Source organism: Mesitornis unicolor, unplaced genomic scaffold (assembly GCF_000695765.1).
Source record: "Mesitornis unicolor isolate BGI_N332 unplaced genomic scaffold, ASM69576v1 scaffold8677, whole genome shotgun sequence".
NCBI classification, from domain to species: Eukaryota; Metazoa; Chordata; class Aves; order Mesitornithiformes; family Mesitornithidae; genus Mesitornis; species Mesitornis unicolor.
This window is the reverse complement of record NW_010195756.1, coordinates 2,798-14,590: the sequence shown is the minus strand read 5'-3', so window position 1 is coordinate 14,590 and position 11,793 is coordinate 2,798. Positions and strand designations below refer to the sequence as shown.

The 11,793-nt window shown below is 36.5% G+C and overlaps 1 protein-coding gene across 1 annotated transcript in view; it reads right to left on the bottom strand.

Moving 5' to 3' along the window:
- Positions 1 to 11,793, bottom strand: part of LOC104543588 (histone deacetylase 10-like) — a gene marked incomplete at both ends in the record, with an annotated part of 16,968 nt that overhangs the window by 2,617 nt on the left and 2,558 nt on the right. Inside the window, 12 exons of the mRNA XM_010188233.1 lie at positions 1 to 133; positions 1,950 to 2,135; positions 2,571 to 2,655; positions 3,132 to 3,185; positions 3,690 to 3,775; positions 5,397 to 5,487; positions 6,126 to 6,237; positions 6,873 to 6,940; positions 9,333 to 9,439; positions 10,748 to 10,837; positions 11,204 to 11,263; positions 11,655 to 11,720. Of these exons, the coding sequence (XP_010186535.1) occupies positions 1 to 133; positions 1,950 to 2,135; positions 2,571 to 2,655; positions 3,132 to 3,185; positions 3,690 to 3,775; positions 5,397 to 5,487; positions 6,126 to 6,237; positions 6,873 to 6,940; positions 9,333 to 9,439; positions 10,748 to 10,837; positions 11,204 to 11,263; positions 11,655 to 11,720 (1,138 nt within the window). The remainder of the gene's footprint in view (positions 134 to 1,949; positions 2,136 to 2,570; positions 2,656 to 3,131; positions 3,186 to 3,689; positions 3,776 to 5,396; positions 5,488 to 6,125; positions 6,238 to 6,872; positions 6,941 to 9,332; positions 9,440 to 10,747; positions 10,838 to 11,203; positions 11,264 to 11,654; positions 11,721 to 11,793) is intronic.

Sequence of the window (11,793 nt, the reverse complement as noted above, 5' to 3'; positions counted from 1 at the left end):
GCTGAAACTGGTCTCTTAATATTTTAATTTTATTTACTTTTTCTTGGGTAGGAGGTACATAAACTCCAAAGTGAGGTGTAGAAGCACCAACTAATGATTTGGCTACACTTTGCATTAAATTTATCTCCGTGTCCTATTTAAGAAGGAAAAAAAATACTGCTGGGAACCAAACTGTCTTTGTTTCAGTAATACATGAAATATTTTAAAATAAGCTTTTGTAATTAAGTTGCTAATATTAGTAGTAAGAATGGGCAACTTTCAATTTTCAAATAAAGATGTGTCAAAATGGAGAATTTTCTTCTGGAAAAGGTAAATTAATTTTTATCTCTTGTAAAATGTGTTTTTTTCAAATAAAGAAAGAATCTCAGGTTTGTGACTATAAAAAAATAGTGCTGGGTTAAAGGTAGAAAATGTTGGGAGGCAAGGGGAGCATGGAGCTTGTTTACTTCATGCACGGTTTATTTTATCTTTGTAGAAAATAATTATATATTTTGCTTCATCAGAAAGTGACAATGTTTGGACACCTGACAGTCTAAATCAGTGTCAGTTGCTCACAGAAATCATATTCTGAGGTGTCCATACTACATGAGGATTATTAACTTTTTTTTTAAGATTGTAACTATTTTATTTTTAAAAGACAGAAGCATTTTTTCAATTAATCTAAAAAGCCAATCCTGTGCATTAGAAAATCCCCACACATTACATCATCCTGTTATGGAGCTACCAATATAAAAGTCTCAGTCATTTCTTAAAGATGTATGTCTGACTTGCTTTTTATCTCTGAGTTTACCCTTCAGAATATCAGCAATTCTTTCCATTTCATACTCCTAATTAGTAATGCGCAAATACATTATTTCTTTATACTGTATATCAATGTACAAACATATTAGCTTAGCCAATTTATGTACCAGCACTGTAAATTAAATATCAGTTGAGAAGATTACAGAATAATGTATGTCAAAATCCACCTAATTGGCAGCTTAATTAATAGCATGTCTTTGGATACTCGCTGGGAATTAGATTAAAATAAAATTGCATACGTGAACAATTATTCATTGTTTCTCACTGAAGAACTGGAAGGCACAAAAGCAATCAAAAGTTGCTATTTCACAGAACACACAGAGAAATTGTGTTACTCACAGCCACAAGATACTGCAGAGGCCAAGAGTATAAGTTGTGTTCTTTAAGAGATTACACAAATTCATGGAAGATACGCTCACTGGCACTTATCACACACTGGTCTGGATACAGCCTCCGACTTCCTAAATTTAGAAATCCTTACTGTGGTAGTGTATGGAAAAACTGGAGTAGGGAAAGATCCATATCCTCTTCATTTCCTTTCCCATGCTCTCTGTCAGAAACACAAAACTGGGGTAGATTTGTCCTCAGTTATGTATTATGGCAATTAAGTTCACTTAAAGGATACATGCCACTTTGATTTATTGTCTGCATGACGGAAGTCATGTGATAGAGTACAGCATGGGGGAGAGGAGAGGAAGTTCAGTGTTTTATGATAAACATGACAATGGGCTGCTTTCAATCACTTCTGATTGTAAGAGACCATATAATTAACAGACAACAAATGTCTCTCTTCAGGAGACAGCTCTGAGCTGCGAGTCCCAGGTGGAAAGGGAAGTTAATCCCCAAACTGTAGCAAACTGTCAGAACATTTACTGTGTATAGGCATAACCATGGGCTTGCATTCATGCCTCAGCTTCTCAATCATGCAGGCTGCCTACAGCTCAGTATGCATCTGCGTCTGGTCTTGTTCTCTATCCAGAGAGAAACTTGGGCTATTTGTGTCATCAACAAAGGTGCCAAAGACAGTACAGATAAAGCTAGTATTTTCTGCTGGGCAGCTTGAAGCAGTTCAAACCAAGCACACTGCTGCTTGATTTGAGTTCTGTCCTAGGCACTCTGAAGAACCACAGCTTAGCACCACTTCTTACCTCGATCACTGCAAAAATTCGAGACTCGGCCAATCCTTGTAGCAAAGCAAAAAGCAGAGAAATTTCACCTATTCCAAGGCTCCTGTTTGGTCCAACAGCTATTACTGTCAAGTTTGGTTGATAACTATATGCCACAGGAAGAATGAATCCAAGTACAGCAGGAAAGAAGTCATTTCCTTCAGCATCCTTTAACAACGAGAGACAGTTAGCAGAGATGTAAAGCCCCAAATTCCCAGATATACAACAGAACAGTAAGGTGAATCTCAAAAAGCTTTTGATTGACCTGGGAAACAGGATACTTATCTATTTTCATGGCAATTTTTATATTAACCATGCAGACTATTCCCCTTTTCCTTAGTGTCTCTGCACTGTAACTCTGCCTTCTTGAAGATGAACTACAGTAGCTACTGAGGGTTTCCTCAAACCAGTTCATTCTAACACACCCTAAAGATCTGTGAAGGAGTAGTACCCTGGCAAGGGCAGGCAAAGGAAATATTTTCAAAGGTCCAAATTGCAGTGAGGGCTGTAGCTCTCAATCATTTTATGAATTTGTAAATATATTTTACTATTTCTGTTAAAAAAAGTTTTTTTCTTATGCTGTTTCCAGGAAGTGAATCTTACCTCTTTCCAGTTTAGAGAAATATAGTGTTTGGAGCTGGTGTTTCCAGACTGTTCTTTCTCACAAATATGTATCATTAGTATTTTCCTGTAAAAAAACCCCAAACAACCTGAGTATTTAATCAACAACTTCCAGTGAGAGAAAAAGATCTTTTCTTTCATAATTCTTTAAATACTAATTCATAACACAGGAGCAAATAACTGTCTGCATTACTACATGTCATAACGTAAACACCAATTAAAACTTAAATCCTTTAATATATATTCTAAAAGAGCCTTAAAGACTACGAGCAAATTACTTTTAAGAAAAAGAGGAAGTGGCAAAAAAATTATAGAGAAGTAAAACCGATTTTCAATAAGGACCTCACTTCTTTATTATCTTGTATGTTCAATATTCTATTTCCAATACTAATCTAAATTTCAATTGATACAGAAGGATTATACTTTAAACCTACCACAAAACTCATAAAATGGTATTTAGAGATAGTAGTTTGTCTCTAGAGAGATATTTAAGGATGCTTTGTAATTTTGTCTCAAACTGAACTTAATAAAGAGAAACCTCACCCATCTTCTGTGTTCGGTATCATTTGCATGTCTCCAACAAATATACAAAGCACTCTGCAGAAAACAAATAAAAATATACATACATGTACATCTCCAAGTAATTCTTTTTTCAATTAGTGCAATTTGTTTAAAGAGTTTGCATATAGATTAGATGCATTAAAAAGAATGTCTGTTGGTTTTTAATTTGGTCCATTAGAAGCATAAAGAAAACACATTTATGACAACTCAAGGGAATTCCTTTTCTCCCACCAAATACTGGGAGGAAAAAAACCACAAAACCAAAGAAAATGTCCTTAGGCCAAAGACAATTGAAATCTGACAAATTAAATGTCGGCTAGCACAGCAGTCATCCTTACAAAAGTTTTGCCTCTGGTAAAGCAAAAGGTTTTTGCTGGCATATATAATGTTCTCTGTACTACGTATTGAAAATGCTATGTGTATAGAGATGGTATTTGTTTTAAAATTAAGGTTTTAAAGGCGATTTGCCACATTTTACATACTTTCATTTTATTTTCACATTTTGGCAAAGGAACCCAAGTGCAAAAGTTAAAAATTCACCTTTGAAATCCAAAACCAACAGCATGTCTTAGTGCAACAGCAACAGAAACAGGAGCTGTGGGTGATTCTGCAATTCCATTGCATACCTACAAAATACATTTTTCATTAAGAAATAATTAATGCTGCACAAGATCATGTCATTTCTTATTTGTAACAACTGGTATTTCTACTTGTTTATGTATCATTCAAACAAAGCCTCAGCTGTATGAAAGGGATCTTAAAGATATATCATAGTAGGGATAAGGAAGCGTTATTAATTCATTTTCTACAGAAAGGCCGTATTTGATCATTGTGCCAAATGAGCTGTTTTGTTACTTCCAAAGTACGATGCTATGCTGAAAGGCAACTGTAAAAATAGCTTTTGCAGGGGAAGGTCATCTTTACTGGTTCTCTCGATAGCGTGCAGATTGGATACACTCACTGTGCCAGTAGGCAAACGGCACCAGAAAAATACACCCTATGAAAATGAAATTGTCCCTGAATTCTAATTCTGACACTTCCTTTAACCGAGGCAAGCTATTTCTTTCTGGAAAATACAAAGATGCTATTACTCAGTTAACTTTCAGTGTTCATTTGTGTTGCGTAGTTCTTTGCACTCTACATGAAAGCTAAGCAAAAAGATAATGCATGCTCTCCCTTCTCACTCATCTTTGTATTTGTCAACACAAAAAGCTCATCTTAGCATCTGCAACTCAAGAAAAGTTCTATTTCTGTTTGCCAGTTACCATTTCTTGGATCTATTTTTATAGGCTCTCCTAAAGGTACATACAGTCTATAATGTTAGAGATTTGTCCCTGAGATCTACAAACATGACTTCCAACAGCAAGAAGATGGCTTCCAAGAAAGAGGCCATTTTGGTAGTGACTCTTCTTCTCAGGCCTGGTACTTTAAAGAGAGCTTTTCATTCAAAGGGAGAGACTGATTTGTTACAACGTAATATTCTTAACTTGTTTGCAGTTTTTTCTCTTTGCTTCTCCAAGTTTTTATACAAGAATACAAACATGCACCCTCTAAGCCTACCTCCTCTTCACTACTGACCCTGCAAGAATCGAAACGCTGCACTGGAATTACTCTGTTCTGAATCACAGCACACAATGGTGTTTTCAACAGCTCCACTAAAGGGGATACGTGTATGTGCATGTGTAAATAAAAATTCCCTCCAAGTAAACTGTTGTACAAATAATGCTAAGTGGGTGCAGCTGTAGATAGCATGGCATCTTGTAATGAAGGATAATACAGAAGTAAACTCACTCCTAAAGACAGAAGGCAAAACTTCTGGCAAAAAAAAAAACTTCTGACAGAAGGCAAAGCAGAAAAATTTTTGACATTTCTTGCTCAGATTTCTTGCCACTGCTCACTGGTGCTTGCTGCACCACCTTCTGTTTCCCTCAACTGGAACACTGAATGTCTGGCTCACCTGTATGCCTGAGAGTGATGAAAAGGTTCTTACTGACTCATATGCTGTGACTGCGGAAAAGCAGGATAATGTTTTGCACTAAGATCATTAGAAAGACATCTTGAGGTTAACATCTATCCCTAAATAGTTGTTTTCTCATCTCATACTGACTCTCATAGCTAAGCACATTCTAGCTGAGATTAGTGGGTTTGTGAACTACACAAACTAATATCTGGACAACAATATAATAGAAGCAAAATTCAGAGGAATCCAACTCTCCCCCCACCCCCAAAATCAAAGCAGTTTATTACCTCCTTCTTAAGTAGTTTATCTAGGACAGCTAACATACTGCCAAGAGAGTGCAGAGTTTTGTCCGCTTTCACAAGATCGGCACAAAAGCCGCTGTAAAACAAATTATATGAAGAAAAGCTAGGTTACAGACAATAATGCTTTCAAAGAGGACACTTCTGAAGAGTACTTCACAGTTACTATTGAGGGTTACATCTTGTGTAAGTGCTACACATTCATTCTCAAAAGCCTAGCTCTAGGAGGAAGATGACAACACTGTTGCCTGACAGTCTTGAGCTTTATAAACCTGTCTCCATTGTGCTCTGGAAAGAATACAAAAATGTCTGACGATATCCAGGAAATAAGAGTTCTGTCAAAATTAGACTAAGACAAAAAGTTGACCTTCTCAAAGCAGACCAGTTTGGTATTTTTTTTCAGCTAAAAGTGAACACAGAGCTTTAAGGCACATTCCTATCAAAATTTCTTTCTAAATGAATACATTTGCACTAACTGTTCTATTTCCATTGAAATAGTTTTTTCCAAAAGTATTCTGATTAGTTCTTTAAAGGACCTCAAGGCTACGAGTGATAACCAACACAAATGTCTTCATTCTTCAAAGGAAGAAACTCTGGCTATAATTGAGTAGACTAGGATCAAAAAGATGACCATGGCAGAGACAGAGCTAGATGATAATCTGTGCAGAGACCTCTCATACTTATAATTTTGTTGAAAATTAAATAGATAGGACCAACCTGACAAGAGCTTTTATTTCAGTTTTGTTCATTTCCTTCACCAAATGAATGGGTACAGGGAACAAATGTGTTGAAACTTTAGAGTCAGTTGTTGCTGTTTTGATGGAAGGCACTGGAAATAAAATATTTTTCATGTGCAGTTCCAAAAACCTTTCTACTTTGACAGTTTCATTGCTGTTAGCTATCTTAGGTTCATGTTCTGTGAAGGAATCTGAATTAGCCTTCTTTAGTAGGCTCGATTTGGTGCTCAAGTTTTGTAAAAATGATGTGTCTAGAGAAAAAAAAAAAAAAAAGAGGAGTTTCACATGTATTAATTCCTGAGCAGTGTGTTAATATTTGGTTACATTTATTTACAAAGCAGATACAAAAATCTGTATTCATAGGATGCATATTTCTTTCCATGCACTAGCTACAATGTTTCCTGCCACAGATGTTACTTTTCAGTGCTGCTATATTTCTCTTAATCTAGTGAAAGGTCACAGATTTATTATAATTCTTAGGCCCATACTTTTGACACAGAAAAGAGCATCCTCAAAGATATCAAAGCACTACTTTTTGGAGTGATGTCTGTCAGCTTCACAAGTTCTTTTCAGACCAGCTGAGGAAATGGTCTGCTTCATCAGCCACTTGATGAATAACTGTTAGTTCAATTATTTTAATTCACTGGTATTAATCTTAATGATTTTGAACTTCTGTATGAAACTATTTACCAATCACATTTGCTTGAAGAAAGAGAAGGGTAACTACCTTCATACATCAGCCATTTCCAGTAGGGTTTATGTGCTGCTCTCACATTTTGAATAGATTCAACAGCACTACAAAAGAAACAGGATTAACAGAATTAGCACTAATGAAAACACAGGAAACGTCACCTACCTCAGTGCTAAAGCAAAAACAAGAGATGCAACTGAAAATGAACAAGGTCTGGTTTCTTCCAAGAATGCAGAACAGAAAGACAAAAGAAGTAAGAGTCAATAGGCAGATAGCCTGGAAAGATTAGATTCAAGAGCCAAAAAAGAAAAGCGAAGAACACATGCAGTACATACAGACATTTACATACATTGAGGGAAATCTTGACCCTGCTGCTGGAGGAAGCACACCTGTCCCTGACATCAGGAAAGGAAAGATTTCACCTGTCTTTGCTCTGTCAAGAGATTTTTATCTACACAATGCAAAGATGTAATTAGATACACTCAAAAGCAAGACTGTCTGTTCAGGAAGTCAGTAACTTCCCCTGCCACTCTTTGTGTTGAAATCGCTTTTTCATTATCACTACAGGCAAATGGTCGTATTACATTAACTATCATACAAACACAATTCTGGTCATGTTAAATCCAGGATAAATTCTGTGTACTTGGAAATTATTTGTAAGGTGTTCAGGAGCTTGACTGGGTAAAGATGTAATCAACTCTCTGTTGCCTAGGATGATAGCAACTTCAAATACTACAGTTGGTAGAAAAGAAAAAGAGGTGATATAGGGACTGTGGGACATACTGGGTGCAAACTAACCAGCTCTGTTCCATCACAGTTTAGCAAACCTAACTCTGCCCACAGCCTGCATATATCTACACCGCTGCCCTGACTAAGCGGAGCTCCGAGCTTTAACTAAAACAGCCAGTTCGTAGGTGCTGCCTTCTATACATCAAAATGCATGAGGAGCATTATGCTGAAAGAAAAAAAAAGCATGAGACAACTATTGAAGTGGGAGAGAGGCTGAGGACTGAGCATGGAGATATGGAGGAGATGGCGCAGAAAGGTAAAGGGAAAGACACTTGTTTAGATGTGGGACTGCTTCAGGCCCAGGGTTCAGAATGGTTTACTAGCTCAGATTCACCACCATGCAAACACAACCTTACTGTCTCCAAAAAGCAGTTAGACCTGAAGTTTAATTATCTTAGTACAGGTCCACACAGTTGAGTGTGGCCTCAATGCTCCAAATTCCAGAAACACAAAGAGTCATCAAGACTGGCTCTGTACAGCATCAGCTCTCACTGATGAGAGAAAGGTCAGCTCCAGCTATTATTGTGTGTGAGAAATTGTGTGTGGGAAGTAATTTGTTAAAGCATTAAGGTATAGATACATGGCTACGGTCTTGAAATCAGTCTTATAAGATGTGGTTCTTTGGAACATAACAGGATGAGAATCTTACCAAAAAAAAAATAAAAAAAAAAAATCAGTAAAACCCTAATTGGTAATGGGGTACAGTGGAAAGTGAAAGAATTTGCATTGTATATAGAAAAGAAAAAAAAGGGAGGGGAAATTCAGATGGAGTTGGTAACTTCTAGAATATTTGTGAAGGTTGTAAATCCGTCAAGGCCTGGAAGATTTCTACATTCACAGACAGAGGTAAATCTTAAAGACAGAAAGGAGGGTGCCTCAAAGCTAAGATAAGCAGAACATCCTTGAAGATAAGGAACTAATGAGCTGACACAGCTGCAAGAAACCGACTTAAATCACAACTAGTTACACAGAGACAATAAAGGTGAAAAGTTTACAGTGATGAAGAGCCTTCATCCTGAAGACTACGAGCCTTCATCTTCTCGACCCTCAACGACCAGGCCAGAATTTTAGTGCGCATGTGACAATGGGCGAAAACTGATGTTAAAAATTTCCCCGGAAAACTGTTGAATATGTAAATAACTTTGTAAAAATGTGTGGCTATGATAATGAATGTTACTATAAATAAACCTCAACCTATTAGCAGGTGTGCTTTTCAGGCATCTCACTTCCTGAATGCTGCTAATAAACCTTTGCTTCACAGACTTTATCCGTCTCTAAATTTGCATTTTGTGAGCGCCTTTCTCACACTGCGCTACAGCAACTGAAGTGGCTCTGGAGCCTGAGGAACTAATTCTTGCAATTATATACTTTCCCAAATACTGGCTGTTATTAACTGGTATTGCCTTGATTACAGTAGAACTGTCTCAGCCCTGAGTGAGATGGATCTCTACAGGATAACAAGGCCCAAGGATAAATAGCATAAATTTATAAGCCATTAAGAAGTTCTTACAACTTGAAATACTTTCAGAAACACAAGTATACAAAACTGTACCTTGGATGACTTTTTTGGAAAGCAAGTTACTCAAAGCAGAAAATAACCTATTATAAAGCATCATATTAAAACCTTAGGCAAAATGTTCAAAGCATATTTGTCTTTTGCCTCTTTGATAAATACAAGGGTTGTTCTAAAATTCTTCATGCGCTTACCTTAGGCAAGGTGCCATTTCTCCAGTTATCTGAGGGACAGGATCTCCAAGCAAAGTTTTCACAGTCATGCAGACTGATTCAGACAATGACTTTAAGTGGTATCCACCCTAGAAAAAAGTATTTTGTGTCACCTCAGAAACAAGTACTTGTAACATCTAACCAAATATCATGGAAAATAAACTTTTGAAATATATATTAATTTACAGAAACAGATTATATGCAAGCACATCTAAGTTAATTATGTTCAATATGAAAATGGTAAGTTAGAGCCTACTTGCTGAACCTCACTGGCATTCCATGATTCAACTCACTTTATCATGGTTTAATTCATTTCAGAAATCAGTCATGACCGCCATGAAAACCCTGGAAACATACACCTTCTCCATTCCTATCCATGACGTCCCATCTTCAACAATCCTTGTGGAAGACACCTTAAAAAGCAAGTGCTATCACTGCCCTCTACAATATCTGTACAAGGGAAATCTCCCAGAGTTTGACACTTGTAAGATATTGTTGTCCTAATGGTTTGGCAGAATTTGGAAAACAACTGAAGACAGATTTAAGACTGGCAGACTGCAGATGATAGACTGCTTCCTGCATACCACCTGTGGAGCAGTCACATCGCCTGTATTAGGAGGGAAAGCTCACTTGCACTTCAGCTAGGAGTCAGAAATGTCTATAATAACCTGCTGAAGAGAAGGATGATGGAAGAAAGGACATGCAAAACAGAGGTCAAGTGAATCAATTCATAAACAGTTCACTCTTGGACACCTTGTTGGCAGTAATATTTCCACACATGTAGTTACCTGAAAAGCCACCATATTTCTAACATGCAGCAGAAATAGGGAGTTGAAATCTAGATTTCAAAAGTAGGAAACATTTTTAATTGTTTAAAAAAATAAAAAAGAGCTCTTAAAGAGCTTGCATAGAGGCTTTCACTCAAAAAAGAGGAAATTCAGTAAGGAGTCCATTACTAAGTGAGAGTGTATTTAGCTTAGAAGTTTTTTAAACTCTCCTGGAATGAGATATACTTGTAAAAACACTGCTAATGCAGCTTATTCACTAAATACACTTCAATGAGTTTGGGATTGTCCAGAGCAGCAGACTAGTCACTATTCACAAAAACTGAATAAATCTGTGGAGGATTTGGTTTTTTGAACAACAAGCATATGCTCTTCTGTTCCAAAATTTTAAGTTACAAAAAAAAAAAAAGAAGCAGTTTTAAAGACATGCAATTCTTTTAATGTATAAGAGCATTGTCAAATCTTAGCCATTTTTGCATTCCTGAGTCTCAAAAGCAAGATAAAAAGAATAAATTATTTTGTTACGAAGTTTTACTTCCTAGCTTCTAGCTTGTCCTATATAGCTCTGATACAAAGACCCTTCCCCTGGGACTACGTTTCGAAAGTCTTTACCTCTAGGATGACACACAGCTTTCCATTAGCTATCTGCATCAGGAAACGGGTAAGGTGGGCAAAAACCTCAGGAGTGGCATTCATCTGACCCTAAATCAAAGAACAAATTTTAAGAGATAAAACCTTGAATCAAAAACATTGGTTAAAAAAACCTGCCGTAGAATCTGAAATACATGAGTGAGTTGGAACACTGGGACACTTGCCTCTCTAACAAAATGCTGAACCAACTGCTTTAAAAGGAAGTTGCAAAAGAACACAGTAATTACGCCTATGGGATGATCTGTCTTTACATGTCATGTAGTATTTAATGAGCTGGGATCAGCTTAAAATACTCAAACATGTGTTTTTAGCTTGGTCAAAGTGAATTTCACCTAGCAATCACAGGACATTTAAGAGATAGGAATATTTTGCAGATTTGTGACTGACAACACAAAGGTCACAAAAGAAGTTACTTACTTCAGGGTCTCCAATTCCAGAATCATACCCAGATGAGACAAGAACCAGTTCAGGATCAAACTGTTACAAAACAGAGAGAGTTGTAGCACATTCTTGTGTCCTATTTTCAATTTTGTACTGGATCTCAACACAGTACCATGTTCAGCTGTTTTTTTTCAGCTAGAATATGAACATAAATAAAGACTCTCCTTGAATAAAAACTAAGATTACCCTTTTATACTATTTTTTTTTTGCTAGAGAAGTTGCAGATCATTATATTGATTACTTTAAAGCTAACATTCCATAAATATTACTTGGTTAATAAGGACATTATTCATACCAGCAGAAATAACGTGTTGACTGTGCTACTGGCAATTACTGCATTTCCACAAAATATTCAAAGGTACCTGCTTAAGAAGCACTTAGGAGTCTTTGATTTTGCTATTCAAATAGTAGAACAGTAAAAATTTACCTCAAAAGCCATTGGAAGCAACACATGGAAAAATGCAGCAAGATAATCTGAATTTCCCATCCCAATCTGCAAAATGTGAGAAATATAGGTCATATTTTCCTATTGCAATAATGAGTTTTCTAAGGTTCTTCAAGACTTT